Below are 17,728 nucleotides of genomic sequence, written 5' to 3'. Positions count from 1 at the left end.
ATTCATATAAACGGCGGTCAGTCAAGGACGGATTCAGAAATATTTCAAGGGAGGGGCGATTGATTTTTATTACTTTTTACTATGTATATACTGATTTTAAAACATCAACCACAAAGGTTTGTGACATTAATTCCGAGACAGTTCCGGGATAGGGTCCAAAATCCAAACCTCCCTTCGCTAAACAGCAGTTAAAGTCGTCTAAATTTGCGTTTTTTGAACTTCAGATTCGAAGAGTCCCTCAAGGGAGGGCCGATTGCCCCCATTGTCCCACCCTTGTATCCGTCCTTGGCCACAGTTGTACGATCTCTAAATAAAAAAATTTTGAAAAAAAAATAGAACCGACTTCAAAATTGCTCTAAAAAGTGAAAAATAATTTTATTCTTTAAACACCATCGATAATGCTTTTAAACATAATTTTTGAAGTTGGCGCAAAAAAAAAAACGTAAAATCCAGTGTAACTAATCTTCGTTCATATTTTTTTTTCAGAAAAGCATCCAAAGTTACGAACGAAACATTTATATCGTTATTCAAATATGCTATCATCAATGCATAATGTGTGTGATAGTGAAGAAACTGGGCCTGGTTAAATTTATAGTTGTATTTGAGTTATGGCTGTGAAGGATTTTATCTATCGTTTTTGCGCCAACTTCAAAAATTATGTTTAAAAGCATTATCGATGGTGTTTAAAGAATAAAATTATTTTTCACTTTTTAGAGCAATTTTGAAGTCGGTTCTATTTTTTTTTTCAAAATTTTTTTTATTTCATTCTTTTTAGTGTAAATGTAGGTATTTCAGAAATAGTAAGAAGTTCTATCACGAAACTTCACACTTTTCCTTAAAATGCTCCATACTAAAAAAAAAAAAAAACTATTGACACGTGTTAAACTTTAAGCGATTGGCACTAAAAACTTATCTTTGTTCCTCTCTGGAAATCATGCGTAGTTAATTTAATTATAACCATTTAAGTATTGCGTTTTTTTTAACTAATTTACATTCCACAGCATCTAAGTTGCTCACGATGCAATCCTGTATTTTCTTACTTAGCCCCGATCATCTGTTATCGGCATAGATGATAACGATAAAAATACTACAGAGTAGTTGAGTCAACCTAATGGTAACATTGTGAAGGATAAGCAGATCCTAATCACTGCATCACCTCGCTTCCAGGTTAGGTTTACCCCTACTATGGAGCAATAGCACTGAAGAAAGGAAGATTTTGATAATTCACATAGGGTTACTATAAATCAGCAGGGTTACTAAAATAAAATTATTTAAAAATGAGACGACAGAGCCAGATTCCCCATTATCGAAATATCCCTTGAAGAAATTTGATGCTTGCTTCAGAGAAGCCTTCATTCAAAATTATCATTACAATTACTATTAATGTTACTGTTATATGGCACCAAACTTTTATGACAATGAGTTTCATATTATCGCGTAGATGAAGATAGCGAAGACAATGTGAAAGCCAAATGAAGCGAATACTCGTTAGTCTCAACTCGAGATCTTTATTCAGAACCACGAATGAACGTTACATCTCCTTATATACAACTTGAGAAAGTGCTGGAACTTTCCAGACTTGGAAAGATACAGAAATTAATAGAACATTCGAGAAAATACGGGAAACAGTCGAAACGAAATTTTAGTAAAATTCACTTTGTCCTAGTCGGGATTTGAACCCGGGTCGCTCGTGTGGGAGGCGAGAATTCTACCACTGAGCCACCGTTATCCACAGATGAAAAGTGCGAACTTCGCTACAATATCATTTTAACTGTTTTTTGCCCATAACTTTTTTTCTAAAGAACAAATATGGTCAAACAAAGTAATGGGACTTAAGTTGAGCCATCCTCTATCCATTAAAAAAAGAATCATCAAAATCGGTTCACTAGGTGAGGACAAACAAAAGCTATGAGTGGACAAACAAAAAAAAAAAAGAAAAAAAAACATACATACGGTATGAACTGATAACCGCCTCCTTTTTGAAGTCGGTTAAAAAATGAGCGACCATTCTTTTGAATGAAGTAGGCCACCGAGAAATCTCACACAGAGAACTATTATTGCTTCGTAAATCAAAATTTTAAATTAAAAATTTGATTAAATTTTTAATGGAACATTTTTTTACTCTTAAGCAATTTTATATTTTATTACTCGTCCTTGAAAGAAAATTTTTGATCCAATGAAACATTTTAGATACACATCAGTAACTCTTGCGGAAAGATCACCTGCAATTTTTTTAAATGAAGGAGTTCGGTGTGCGGGTAAAAAAAGAACGATTTTCTGATGGAAGGATCATTTAAAAGAATGACATTGCCCATCTCTTAGAAATAAACTTGGGGGAAAAAAATTTCGTACAAAAATTAATTTAAACACATTAAGAAAGTGGAAAATACTTAACCTTTTCGGCATCACAGGGACACATATAATTCCGAACAACCAATGGGATACATAAGCTTGAAATTTAGTGAAGTGCATGTCCCACTCGTTTTCTGTGATTACACTGATACTTTAGTGTAACTTTTTACCGATAAGTACCGAATTTACCTACTTTATTTAACCTACTGAAGTCCTAACTTTTTTTGTGTGTGTGTGTGAAAAGAAAAAAAATGGTGTTTAAAGGATTAAAATCCAAAATGCTATAACAAAAATTTAAACAAAAAAATTTAGGGTTAAAAAAAAGGTTACATAAGTGAAAAACGATTGATTCATAAAAACTAGTTCAAAGCATTTCTTCAGACGAAAGGAAAGCAAGCTCTGTCAGGTGAAATGAAAAATCAAGCTTTCACTGCGGTATAGGCGCCGTAGAAAACGAGACGGCAAAAAGAAAAAGAAGAAAAAAAACAATAAAACAACGAACCACACTTGGGTCAAGACAAACAAAAAACAGCGTGTAACTACTCCAGCTAAAGCAAAGAAACACGGCCCGGTGTAAAGAGGAAGTCTTGGTTCGACACGGATCGTAAAATTTGGACTACAATTAAAGAATAACATTTCCAAATGTCGACGAAAACGACCCTTGAAGGGCCAGTAAAAAGGAAAAAAAAGTAAGTACCGTTATCGAGCACGTCCATCGAAACTAGTTGGACGAAGTTGGAGAAAAATAAGGTAGAGTAAGTTACACGCGACAGATGTAAAAAAATATAATAAATAAAAATCTGCGACTTTTTCACCGTACTTCAAACAATAGAACAGAGCTGTTTGTTTAATAAATTCAAATGCTCTGCACGTATTTGAAGAAAAGCAGCAAAACATAACAAATTGGTTTAGGTCTAGTCGACTAGAAAGCTTAATCTTCTTTCAAGTATGATGGACATCACTGGACATCTGAAATTAGTCTGTTGAAGTGAAGTTTTCGCAGGTGAAGTCACAGTTCAAGCAAATAATGAAGATTCTTAATAATTGAGCAATCAAACGTTGCTTATTGTTTTAACTCGAAGGGGTCACTTTTTCTTTGATGATTTCACTTTCTTCTATGTTAGTCCAGTAAAATTAGCCAAAAAGAATGTTTCTAGGAAAAAAAATAGTACCTAAGGTCACATCGAACTTTGTTATGTATTCCTAATTCGTACCTGAAAAGTCCCCGACTTTCTGCTGTACGCTTTCCCCTTTCTGGGGGAGAATTTTAAAACTATTATCTAGGCAATAGGGAAGTTTTCGATTTTTCAATTTTATTTTTATATGAGAGAGTATGAATATTACTCTCTCATGATGTATGAGCTATGTATCATGCGATGTATCATGCTACTATGATGTATGAACATCATAGGTGAAAAAAATTTTGCGATACGATAAGTAGTTTTTTTTTTTTTTCAAATTAATTTGTAAAGTTCAAGCGATTGTGACGTCAAATGGCACAGGAAATGATGTCACGCGTTTTTCCGCCGCGGGAGAAGCCGAAGGAATTGCAGTTGGCTTCGAAGACGAACCTAAGGCTTACCTCCTCGCATTTCTGGAACATTAAACCTCTCATCCTCTCGGAAATATTCGAATACCATCATTCATTGATGTTACTTGAAAAAGATTATTAGATTGTGCTTTAACGAATCCGGCCTCCATAGTATGTTCAAAAGGATTATTGTATTACTAAAAAATAAAATTATCAGCGCGCTTAAAATGTACGTCGCGAAAACAAGGGATCTTCGGCGGAAGGCTGCCCACTAGAGCCCAGTGACGCAAACTCGTGACGTTTCAGAAGAGCGTACTTTTGCGCGTGGATTTTTAAAAATTCATTAAAAATCAATCACGGTGTTTTAAAATTCGGAGATGGTGAATTTTTTAGTTTTGAGGGTCAATTAACAATATCCAATAGTCAAAATACGAACATTTAATAGGTTGCAACTTCCCTATTGTGGCATCATTTCAAACGTATTTTTAACGCCGAATCGAATAAGATACAATTAAGTTGCTACGACAAATATATTAGAAGCTACTAATGATTACATGCAGAAAAATGCCAAATGTTCACGTTGCTACTGTGCTTATTGATTCATTGTTATTTCTATGGATTAGCGTTTTGAAAAGAACCGATGATGAACTTCTTGAATATTAGTATTTTGAGTTAGCTCCGTATCTCGTGACTCTTTTTGATGAAATCGGGATGAGAAAAACTCAGAAGAGTCGCTTTTGTATAACAGTTTCGAATGCATAGATACACAACGTGATTTTGGAAGCGCAATATCATTGGTGGGAGTTTAATTCTTCACCGCGTGGTATAACGATTCGTTTTAGTAAAATTTGTGACAAATACGTAGCCTATAGTCAGAACACTGTCATCGTGTTGGATGTTTATATGTTGACGCACATAAAAAGGTTAAAGTTATGAAACAACTTAAGTGATGCTATGAAGCAGTTTCAACAGATATTATTTTTGATGGGACCATGACTGTAACCTCGAGTCAAGATATTTTTTTTAATAACTAAAACAATAAAATTAGATTAATTTGTTAGATTACTAAACATTTTAAACCTATCAATACAAGGGCGCCCATATGCAAAATTTTTAAGTGGGGGGGGGGCACTCAAAATTTTCCTGATGGTTTAGTAGAATATTTTTTACATGAAAACCGATTTCAGTGCAAATTACAGAATTAAAATTTGACGTGTTTAATAACTTATTCATTAGTGGCTGGAAAAGAAATTTTTATACATATTTGCAAAGAAAAAAAAACGCTAAAAGCAAGGAAGTTCTCATTTCTAAAGGGGGGAAGGCCTTGGGCCCCCACTTGCTCCCCCTATATGGGCGCCCTTGTTACTTCTGAAGCAAGCAAAGTATGATGCTAATACACTGTTGAAACAGTTCCTCCTATTTTATACCTTACGTGCGAATTGTAATGCTACAATAATTGTGGGTGAGGATATTGATCTCCTAAGAATCCCCTGATAGCTCAAACTTCTCCCAATGAAGATTTTTCTTCTTTCTTCAAGCCGGGAAAGGGTAAGATGAAGCAGAAACGTGATTCGTTAAGCAATTTAATGGGCATATGCAAACAGTAGATCTTATTCCTCCGTTTCTTTTTTGACTGGCTATGGTTCGATGGAACATGGCTAGATTCCAGAAAAGCCAATCAGTAGTCATGAAATTGTTTGGTGAACGTCCAAGATTGTGAGATGCTTATTGAAGTATTTTATGAAAGCAATGTTTCTCATACACGGATAGCAGAAAATGACATAAAAAGGTTTTATAGCAATTTATGATGTCCACCCAAAAAAAACTTCATCAAATTTTGCTGAGCGCATATAGTAACATATAGTGCAGCTCTGGTTAGTTGAGCTGTGACCTTAACTTTGTTAACCTGTTTTAGGGGGAGCTTAGTAAAAAAAATACACGTGTTATTGGCTTGGATTTTAGTTGGAATATTTTTGAAAAACTACTAAGAAAGTTTCTCAGTTCAACTTAGCGTCAATTATCCCTCCCTATTTTCTGAAACAGAAGTAAACATTGTCAGAGACGGCGCTCAACTTCTCAGAGCTTCACAATACTATCGGGATTGCATACACCATACCTCACTACTTACGTTACAAAAAAAAAAAACTCACCTAACCAGTTAAGGTTTAATTGACCTTTTTTTCTTTTTTAACTTTTTTTTAAATTTACAATTAGCTAAACTATCCACGCTGTAATTTTTTATGCCACAATTAAAGGAAAAATATGGATTATTCTTCAATCAAATTGAGTACATTCTCATAATTTGTACACGAATGTGAATAAACTTTTATCACAATCACCATCTTGACCAAGATTAAAGTTTACTGCAGCAAGATCACACTTATGCATTGCTTTTCTAAATGATAAGATACCGTTAATTCCATTGAGTTAAAAATTTAACCAGGTGAATGCAAGAAAAGACTTTACCAACAATACAATGAAATAAAAAATAATAACATCAAACATGACTTAATTAATAAAAAAAAAAACAATTGTTGACATCATTAATTTATGCCATTATCCTCCACACTGTAATTGATAACGAAAAAAATTTTAAATATTTTTAACGGAATTTAACTTTTGTCCATTTTTTATGCCTACTTAATGAACAACGTATTGTCCACACATATTAATCATTACAAGAACTATTAATCACACAAAAAGTTAGATTTTGATCAAATTCCACTTACATGTAGAAATACCAACAGAAAAAAATCTCCCACCCTAATTGCTTGCGAAACGATTAAATTAATCGTTCTGACTAGAAGAACTAAAAAATGTTCTATAGGATGGCCACTAGGGTCACGCTGGCCCACCCGGGTCTTAATGGAATCTAGGCACGCGCGTACTTGGCAACGGTGGGCGGAGATTTACGCATCCGCAGGGAACCGATTGGGGGCAACCTATAAAGAAACATTCCGCAAATTCTATTTGCTTTTCCAGTGTCATCCATAGAACAATTTCGCCATCCAGAGTAATGACGACTGCGGAGATCTCCCACTGGTCTAAGCGAAATATGAACCTCGGGGATGACGTGGAGAAACGGAGAGATTTGTACATCACGGAAAGAGAGCTCGACCACACAAACGGCTACAGGGTTGTTGGCCTACCCATCCACTGGATCCTTATGAAAATATTTGCTGAAGACTGACACTGCGGCTGAAAAACTGACTGCAACCGACAAATTGAAGAAAATATACTGAAGGAAAATAAGAACGTAATCCTTGGCAGCGAAGCAGCTACGATGAAGCAAGCACATAAGGTCGTAAAATTCAGGCCAGAGTATAGCTATTGTAAGTTTCTCTGACCAGAAAAGCTGCCTTAATAATTTATTGAGTAAAAATATCTATTGAAATTTGTTCCAAAAAATCATGTTTTGTCTCAAAATAGACCGTAAGCGCAATCGTTTGAAGAGATAGTAATAGCAATTTTGTTTAATCTAACATGAGCTATACTACGTTTAAACAGATATGTTTAGAAAAAAACAAAACAGAAAAAAAAAAGGAAAAAGAATTTAGTACTAAAAAAGAAATAAATTAGAGTGGCGAAAGAAACTGAAAAAAAAGTTCCCTTATTTTTTTTTCCTGATTTCCCTGATTAAGTTCACCAAATTTTCCTGATTTATGTTATCAATAATAATGGTTTCCTTTCTTTGCCCTACCTGAAAAGCATTGCATATTAAATTAAATGCAGTGTTTAAAACGGTTTAAGCTGTTAATTAAAAATATATTTTGAAAAGATGCTCCTTTTTTTCTTTTCTTTTTTTTTTTTTTTTGGTAAAAATTGTATATCAAATTATCGACAGAGAAATATTGTAGGAAACCTAAAACAAATACTTAACTTCCAGGAACCAGTTAACATAAGAATTCTAAGAAATCATTGAAACCACTCTTAAAGACATATCTAATCATGACAAAACTAAAAAATTTAAATGGAAATAATCTTGAACTGAATTTTCAAGCAGTATAATTGTTGCTGCAAAAATAACAAACAAGTGATAGTTAAATTATGGACGTAATGTAGTTTTACTTACGTAAATAATACTGCCGTTTGCAGGTAAACGGCAGTATCTGCAGAAATTAGTTTTCGAGATATTTGAAGAAATGTGTGGTGGATTCAGTACTAACAATAGGAAAATGTTGGAATTTGACGTTTTTTTCGCGCGTCTTTTTCAGCAGAAACCAAATAAGTGGGTATGTAAAATAAAGATAACGTACAATAGATGACAAAAATGCAAAGGAAAAAAACGGAAAAATGTGCAGTTTCTGCTTTTTACCTGCACACGGCAGAACAGACATATTTATGTAAAACAAATTGAAATCGAATGCAACAACCAGTCATATTCAGCTATTCTCTAATCAAGAACTTAAGTTTTAATGAATGAATACAGCATTTTAACCATTAACTATTAAAAATAATTAAAATATTTACTTATGTACGCAATTCAATTTCAAATGATGTCATTAGTTGCCGAAAAAAATTCCTAGATTACTTTAGTAACAAACAACATTAAAATGCAAAAACAATTATTAAATTCAAAATGGAAATGCATATGGTTTTAAAATAAAAGTTTTAAAAGTCTGAAATAAAACCCCTTCGTGTAATCTGAAGTGGCAAAAAAAAAAAAAAAAAAATTAAGTCAAAATTCAATTTTAGCAATTAAATTAAAAAAGCCAAGTGAAACTTTTAAGATTTTTTCAGCATTAATTTAAAAAACAAAGATTCTTTCTTGAAATCGTGATAACAGTATGCTAATTACTACAAGACAATGGGTAAAGGCAATGAGCAAAGTCATTAATGACGGCTTTCTCTTTGCCTGTAGGGTTGTTTATTTTACTTAGCATGGAATGCGTGGAAGGAAAATTCAAGCTATGTAAAATAAACTTTAAAGACACAGAAGCAATCTTGGAAATCTCATCCTAAGATAGAATACTTTGACCTTGAGGAAGAAATATGCACAAATATGTGGCACTGTATAATCACACCTCATTAATTTTTTTGTTTGAAAACAAATAATTGGCGGAAAATTCGTACGGAATCAAAGTACTTCATTTTGCAAGGAAAATTTTTTTCTTCATTTGATAAAATTTTCTCTGAACTGTTATTTTTTCAAAATTCCCTGATTTTTCCATCAGTGATAAAGTTTCCTGACATTTCCCTGATCTGTGTCACCCTGTGAATGTTTTTGAAGTAAAATAAAAAACTTATGAACTATAAACTTTCCGGAATTCCGCTCTTTTCCAAAGAGTGTTACCGTTCGTTTATTTGCAATAGAACTCATTGAAATTTGACCTGAAAATAAAAGTTGAAATAGACCACTTTAAAGACATGTCACAATCTGTACTTACGAACGTAGGTCAAATTGACACATATTATTTTATTAACCCCCGACACACAAAGGAAGAGGGTTATAAGTTTGAGGGTCTGTGGCACTCTAGCGCCTAAACGGATGGACCGATTTTGAAAAAAAAAATGTTCGAAAGGAGAGTTGCTCGAGAGTGTTCTTAGCTAGGTTACGTCTTTGGATGACATTAATTAACGAAGATATTAAAAACCTCTAAAAGATTTTTCGTGATTTTTGCAGTGAAAACATATTTAAAAAATTTAAAAATTAATACCAAAATAAAGAGAATTGTTTTCTGCGTCTAACAGAATGTGTTTGGAACTTCCATGTTACAATAGAATTCGAATTATAACGTCTTTTTAAAGTAGAATTTAATAACGGCTAAGACTTGATTCGCGTGATTTGATCACCGAATTCATTGCTGGTCGACAAAGAAATTAAACGCAATGATTTAAAAATTTTATCTGTTGCCAGTTTCTATGAAATAAAATACTTAAAATTGATTTTTAATAGTATAAGGTTTTTAAAAGGATTTTCAATTTCCCCTCTTTATTCTACAGTTGCGACTCAGTCAGGGTTTTTTAAAATTTTTAGTTTTAGTTACTTGTTCCTATTGATAGTTTTCATTTTCTTCCCCGTCAGTTATAACTCGTTTTTAAATGTTAAAACAGGTTTTTCACACATACTTGAAAAACGGAGAAGAAAAAAACCTGTAACAAATGGAGTACGATATTTAAAAAAAAAATAATTAAAAAAATAATAAATTTAAAAAATAATAAATTAAAAAAAAAACGAACGCTGTAACATGTCTTGCCTCGTATGCTAGCACATCCCATGACTTGAAATGAACAGTGGTTCGCTGATACAAGACCACAAAAACATCCATTGCACCAGCAGAATATAAATTTTAGTGGTCCATGAGGAGTTTCTCCTTTTCGTTTAAAAATGATAAGCATGCAGAGGCGCACTGGCCCACCCGCCGATGTGCCCTCCCGCATATGCGCCTTCAAGTCTGAACACCTTTTTTTTATTTAAAAAAGGTTTTTTTTAATAAAAAAAGTTATTATTTTTTTATATTTTGGTGCAATTTCTTTTCCTTCTTTTTTATTACTATTATTTTTTTTAACGCTCACAAACCTGCAGACCCCGAAGTGGTTTTTTGGGGGGGAAAAGTAGGAAATAAGGAATTAAAAATTAAAAAAGTAGGAAAATTAGGAAAAAAATCACTTAAAAAAGTAGGAAAAAATAGGAAGAGATAAGAATAAACAGATTTTGTGTAAACTTTATTTCTAATGTAAAATAAACTAACAGTATTTTTGATTTAAAACTGTCCCAAAAATAAACTAACAGTACTTTTGAATTATTAAAGGGATTTAATGAAAGACCGAGTCAAATAACAAAACGAAAGAAACAAACTGACAATTTTCAATATGAAAAATAAACTAGTGGAAACAAAGGTATTAAATACAAAAATATGAAAATAAAATCCAAACAAAGAAACACCTTTCAACAATACAGTAATAAAAATTTCAAGAAGAAAAGAATAAAATGCAATATAGCGATCGCAATAATAATAATAATGAAAAATAAAAATAATAATAATAAAACTCATATTTTGGTGCAATAAAACCATTTTTGTTAAAGATTTGTTTTGTCAAAAACGAAAACATTCCTTCGAGAGCATCCATTTATCATTTGAAAATACTAACACTTTCATTTCCTGTTGTCATAAACTATGATACAAAAAGCAAAGCAAATATTAAATTAGTTTTAGTTGAAAATAATCAGCAACTGACATGCGGTTTTGCATAAGCAGGGGCAGATGTTTGAGCTTGAAAAAAAAAGGAAATAGACTATAAGTGCAGAACTAAAATAAATTTGTTCTTAAATATGGGACATAAAATTCATAATAAAATAATTAAACTAAATAAATAACGAAATAAGTAAACTAAAGGGTTTATATTATGTTATATATTTTTAGCATACAAGAAAATTTTTCTTTCAGGAACGTCATTTAGGGGGGTCAGTGAGAAAAATTTCTCCCTTCCCTGGCTTTAGAAAATTAATGCTTAACTATAAGTTTGTGTGGTTTTCATTGTTTTCAGACAAAATTTGCATTCAGAACACATACTTCGCTAGCCATCCCCGGTGGAAAAATCAAAATGACGGGCCAGTTTTAATTTTAATCAAGCAATAAAAACGAATATTGTTTTATTGGTTTGATGATTTTTTACCTCCTTCTTCCAAAATTTTTGTCACGGAAAAAAAAGGGATAATCATGCATGGTAAACAATTCATTCCTCACCATACAACAAAAACATTCATCCGGAAATTGTTTACGAAATTGAGAGGGATGGGGGGAGGGGGGAGCATCTCCTCGATATTGATGATATATCAGATTAAAAAATATCTATTAAAAAGAAAAAGAAATACAGTACATATTTGCTTGTGGCTCTATCCCCCCCAACTTTTAAAAATGTGAAGAAATAAAAACGGTATCTTGCATTTAAATTGATTTCCGATTTTTCTCCAAAAATCGGGAACGTTTTGCCCATCTAGGTTTTGCCGAGTTTTTTTTTTTTTTTTTTTTGCAAATACACTCTTTCCAAAGAAAGAAACTGAAATTTTATAAATTTTATAATCATGTTTCCTATTTAAAATGAACAATAATCATATTTATGTATGAAAAAAGTTAGTTTCTGCGATTATTTTTGAAGTGTTCCGTTTTTGCGAATTTCTGTTATATGTCGCTTTTATTCTGTACTAATATCAAGAAAATATGTACTGTGTACAGGTTTTTCAATTTTTGCTTCCTTACGTTCCTTTTAAGGTTTTACATTGCCTTTCTGTTTAAATAGAGCTCCATTTCCCTTGTAATCATCTATACGAAAAATTGGTGAATAGGAAATTCGGCTTTTCCCGCACTTCTTTTACACTCGGCCGTTTACTTTAATTAAAGCTTCTAATTAACGGGTAAGTAATATATAATTGCATTAGAATGTGTCGGTATCCACTTCTTTATTGTTTCGTTAAAACAGTAGAACTGAAGTCGGAGCGATAAAAAGAAAAGTCGATCATAAACGGAGCAATGGTAAAAAAGTCACTTTCGAACATTTAACTTTTAAACACGCAGACGCCGCGCCGCGGCAATCCTTAAAGAAATTACTGTAGTCCAGCGGTTCCCAACCTTTTTCTCTTTGCGAACCCCTTGGAACAGGCAAAAAAGTTCGCGAACCCCCTGATGTTGAAATTAGTAACATGTAAGAAACAATAAAAAAACAGCATGTTTGCTTTCCATTTTTTGCAGCATTTGATTGCAATAAACAAAAATATAATTGTAAAATATCATTAAGTGCAAACATTAATAAAAAGTTAAAACTACATCTACAAGAAAAATTATAAACAAGAAGTTTTATAAACCAACTATTTTTTTAAGCATACTTTAAATTGGGGAAAAAATCCTTAATGCGATATTTGTGGCTGTTTGACGGAACAAAGAAACTGAAAGTTTGGTTCAATGTCTGACAGTTTGAGTCTTAAATCAGGCTCTGCATTCAATCTGCTTCGGTATTTATCTTTGAGAAAAGTATAGGAGGAAAATCCTTTCTCGCACAGATATGTTGTACAAAATGGTAATAAAATTCGAATTGCTTTTTTGGACAAAACGGTATAGTCATTTCTTACACTGAGCCAGAAGTCAATTAACGAGAGCTCTTTAAAGGTAGTTTTCAATGAATTATCACAGGATAACTCGATGAGCATTTCCTTTTCAGGTAATGTCAGGGTGTTCTCTAAGCACAGATTTCCTTCAAAAGGATTCCGTATCCAGTTGTTTGAGAGAGGGACGTTACTCCTATTAGGAAAATACTCGTCAAAAGTTAGTTCAAGATGTTGCAGATGTTCACATACATTTCTTTTAACGCTTTCATCAAGTTTCATTGAGTTTTCTGATAAAAAGCTACTAAGAGAAGTGAAAGAAGAAAACTCACCCATTTCCAGGCATTGGATCCAGAAATTCAATTTTTTTTACCATACCTTCAATTTTATCATATACAACGAAAATATTAACAGCTGCACCTTGCAAGAATAGATTTAATTCATTTAATTTTGAAAAGATGTCAGCTAAATATGCAAGCCTTTGCATCCAAAGAGGATCGTATATGCAAGTGGACAAGTGAAATGGATGATCAACAAAAAATGCTTGGACTTCTGACTTCAATTCAAATAAGCGTGTCAAAATTTTGCCACGGGAAAGCCATCTAACTTCTGTGTGAAGAAGTAAAGTAACATGAAGGCTTCTCAATTCCTCACAAAGCGCGTGAAATAGACGGCAGTTTGTGGCACGTGATTTTATGAAATTTACAATTTTTACCGCATCATTCAAAGTAGCGGATAATTCTGCGGGAATACGCTTACATGCTAATGCTTGTCTATGAATGCAGCAATGAGTCCATTCAATTTTCTCGTTGATCTTCTTTACTCGCACCACAAAGCCAACAAATTTTCCTGTCATTGATTTTGCACCATCCGTGCACACACCCACACACAAAGACCAATCTATTCCATTTTCTTCAAAGTAACTGTTGACCAGTTCGAAAATTGCTTCTCCAGTTGTGTTGGTTTTCAAAGGTTTTGCAAATAGTACATCTTCTTTAATTGTATCATTAAAAATATACCTAACATAGACAAGTAATATTGCAGCGTTTGCTACATCAGTCGACTCATCAAGCTGGATCGCAAAATTATTCTGTTTTATTCTATTCACAAGTTCTTTCTCCACATTACTTGCCAAATCAGTAATTCTGCGTGATACTGTGTTGTTTGATAGCGGAACCAGGTCAATTTTTTTTGCTGACTTTTCTCCCAGCATACACTTAGCAATATCTTGAGCACACGGTCCAATTAAATTTTCTGCAATTGTATGTGGCTGTCCAGATCTTGCAATTCTATAACTGACTTGATATGAAGCTTCAAGGGCCATTTTACTATCTTCGTTGGATTCTAACAGGAACGTAGAGACGCTACACTTTTTATTATATTCCTATTTTCTTTTAAAATATTCGATAGGTTTGTCCTTGTGTGTCGGATGCTTTGTTTCGAGGTGTCTTCTCAGAAGTGACGGTTTCAAACTGCTGTTCGCTAGAACTTCGTTGCAGAGAAGACAAAGCGGTCTAGGTTCAGACTCTTCTCCAGTAAAATAAAAGCCCATTTGTAAATAGTCTCTGTCATATTTTCGCTTTTTTCCTTTTTTCTCCCCTAGTTCACTTTTCTGTTTAGTCGGGGGAGGCGGCAGTTCATTACAGCTATCTATTTCAATATTCTGTGTTGATTTGAAAGTTACTGCTGATGTTGAGGGTTGATCGATTGACTGCTTGTCCATTTGTCGCTCAACCAAACTACCAGTTTTCAACCATCGATCCATACCAGCAGAAAGTTATTAAATCATAAAAATTACCAACGCGATTATAACTTCACTAACAGAGTAGCAAGTTCACGTAGCAAAACCAATTGCAAACAAAATCACTTGTTTTCAAGCATCTCTAAAGTATCTCTAAATACGTCTGTTAACAAGTATTTCCCCAGAACTATGAGCATGCTGATGTTATATATTTTTGAAAACGAACAGATGGGTAAAATCCAGTAATAAATTTTAAGTTTGGAGCCTTTTGCTGTCATGTCTGCTATTCGATGACTGAATTCGACGGAAATTCCCGAGTTATATTTCAACCAGATTAGAAATAATACCCCTATGATGCATTGTTTGAGAATTCTTTATTTTTTTCGACATATGTATATTATGTATATTGTTTGATTGACTCCACGCGATGGCGCCTTTTTAAGGTCATCGTGATCCCCGCCACAGCTTAATACAACTTTTCTGCATGGCGCCTCGCAATAAAGAAGGAAGGATATCTCTTTTTGTTGTCTATCGAGAAAAAAAAATGAGAAAATTTCTTTTTAACCAAGATTATAAAATCGCTGAAAGATTTTTTTTTTTTTTTTTTGAGCTTAATACAAGAGTCTGGCGCGTTTTCAAATTAAAAAAAATTTTAGTAACTTTGTGTGCAAATTGAATATTTTATAATTTTTTACCAAACTAGGAAAAATCCGCCATTGCACCGAAATTTTCGCGAACCCCCTTCCTGCACCTCGCGAACCCCTGGGGGTTCGCGAACCACCGGTTGGGAACCTCTGCTGTAGTCAGTCAATGTCAGTTTAGGAATGTCAATGTAGTCAGTTCAGGAACCGCTTGTTTCTTTTGTTTTTCAAATTTGAAACATGCAGAAAATTATGGGGGCGGCATGGTAAAAATAATAATCAATGCACAATTAGAAGTGCTATATTAAAGAAAGAAAAAGTAGGAAAATAAGGACAGTGCTCTAAAAAATAGGAAAAAGTAGGAAAAATAGGAACTCTTCGGGGTCTGAACCTGTGCGTCTTCCCTTCGTTTTTTTTTTCCTTTTCTTTAAACTCGTAAACTCGTAAATTTAAAAAAAAAATGATTATATAAATAGAAAAATGATTTCGTAAAGAAAAAAAACTCGCAAGAAATAGAGCTACAAGGAAAATTTAAACAACTTAATTTAAAAAAAAAAAGGATCTGTAGCCGTGGCGTGAAACACACAATGTGTAGATGAGGTCGCGCAGCGGTGGTGGGAGGGGGGGGGACGTTCTATGCCGGGAAGATTCCATGTTTTTCGAGGAGGGTGCGACATTTTGTCGTATGAAGTTTTTCTTAGGCTATGTATTTATTCTCATTACAATAAATAACATAAGAATAAAAATCCTATTTGAACATTTTATTTAAATAAGAATTCATTATGTTAATGTTATTTTATATGTTATTTGTTGGTGATTAATGTTATTTTATTTAATTTATTGGGAGGCCTTAATTAGCGAATATAGTACTTTTATTTTGCCTGAATTTAAATGGTCGTGTTTTATGGTCAATTTCAGATTAGCAATGCTTTTTGTATTTGCTTTGACTTTTATTTTAAAATGTTTTTAAGGTTCCTTTCTTTTAGTAAATGTGTAATTTCTGTTTATTGTACATTCTATTAGTGGTTTGAAACAAATTAAATTAAAAGTTTAAGCTGTTTAAAAAAAAATAATACATACATTGCTATGAAAGGAACTGAAAAATGATTATTCCACGCTAGCGGCCTCATGCGCCACTAGGCGTTAAGAGAATCACGTCAAGTCAAGTCACATACATAACATCTACTGCCAAGGAACATTCGGCATCATTGAAAACAATTTTAAAAAATAAAATAAGAATATTAAAGTTGCAAAACTGTCTCGTAATTTGTCAAATCAATTAGTCAGAACTTCCCTCTCAAAAAAATGTTTGGGTGGTCATAGTGATCTCCGGTGACCTCCCATCGGGGGGTCGCCCCTCCCCATGGGGAGAGGGGCGCAATTTCTTAAGCTCACCAGGGGCGCCAGACCCCGTAGGTACGCTCCTGAGTGTAGTTCTTCAACCTCAACAAGTGTATTAAAATGTTTCTGTTTACTTAACCATTACATTTTATGCAAAAAATGATTTTTAACTATTTTTTCTGGGAGGTATACTGTAAAAATGTAACTTCATATTTTTCTTTATGCCATTTATTATTTTAATTTGGAGAAATTTATTTCAATAATCAAATTTTTTAACCCTTTAGGAAACTTTCGCCTGTCAAAGAAAATATTTGACAGGCGATTTCTTCTCTTTTAAGCTGTCAACGGCAGTGGTGCCGAACTATCAACAGTGCTATAGATTTATCGAGTTATTGAAAAAAAAATTATGTTATTCTAAACTAGCAACTAGCTATAGTAATAATTTATGTAGTCTTTAAAAAAAAGGAAAAACTTGACAATGTTTTAACTTTTTACATTAATGTCCCTATCCCTCTAAACATGATTAAAGATACGTGAAATACACCGCCAGCTCAGTCATTTCCAGCCGAGGACTGCAGTTTCGTGTTTAATAGATAGTCTAAAATTTAGTTTTTAGGACTTGAAACATTCATTTATTGCGCACATTCCACACCAACACATTCATTTATTGCGCACTAAATTTCCATGCACGGTCAAATCCTCTTTTAATTGAAAAGTCATTACAATCAGACCACATTCTCGCTATTGCGTCGATGTTTGTACAGATCATCTAAGGCAAAATAATATGCCTGAGTTTATGTTACAACAGATAAACAAATTATCCAGCTCTCAAAATTTTGCTGTTGGCAACTTCAAGGAAATAATTGCATATAAAAACAGGTCCGTTTAGAGGAAATTTACTTGATACGATCACGTCAAATGTTGAAAAAAGAAAAAGGAAGAAAAATATGACCTTTATTATTAAAACACGTAACACAGAGAGTCCATATTTTATATTGAATACAGTGACCGCCGCTTATTTGAATCACGCTTGTCTTAAACAGTTTTGATTCAAAAAGCAGCTGATTCAATAAAGTAAGAAT

General features: G+C 33.2%; 1 protein-coding gene across 1 annotated transcript in view; it reads right to left on the bottom strand.

The window, feature by feature from the left end:
• The window catches only part of LOC129216140 (ankyrin repeat domain-containing protein SOWAHB-like), a 257,028-nt gene that overhangs the window by 168,055 nt on the left and 71,245 nt on the right, over positions 1-17,728 (bottom strand). The window contains exon 7 of the mRNA XM_054850297.1: positions 2,560-2,566. Within this exon, the coding sequence (XP_054706272.1) occupies positions 2,560-2,566 (7 nt within the window). The remainder of the gene's footprint in view (positions 1-2,559; positions 2,567-17,728) is intronic.

This window comes from Uloborus diversus, chromosome 2, assembly GCF_026930045.1.
Source record: "Uloborus diversus isolate 005 chromosome 2, Udiv.v.3.1, whole genome shotgun sequence".
In the NCBI taxonomy this organism is placed as follows: Eukaryota; Metazoa; Arthropoda; class Arachnida; order Araneae; family Uloboridae; genus Uloborus; species Uloborus diversus.
This window is presented reverse-complemented; position numbering and strand designations above follow the sequence as displayed.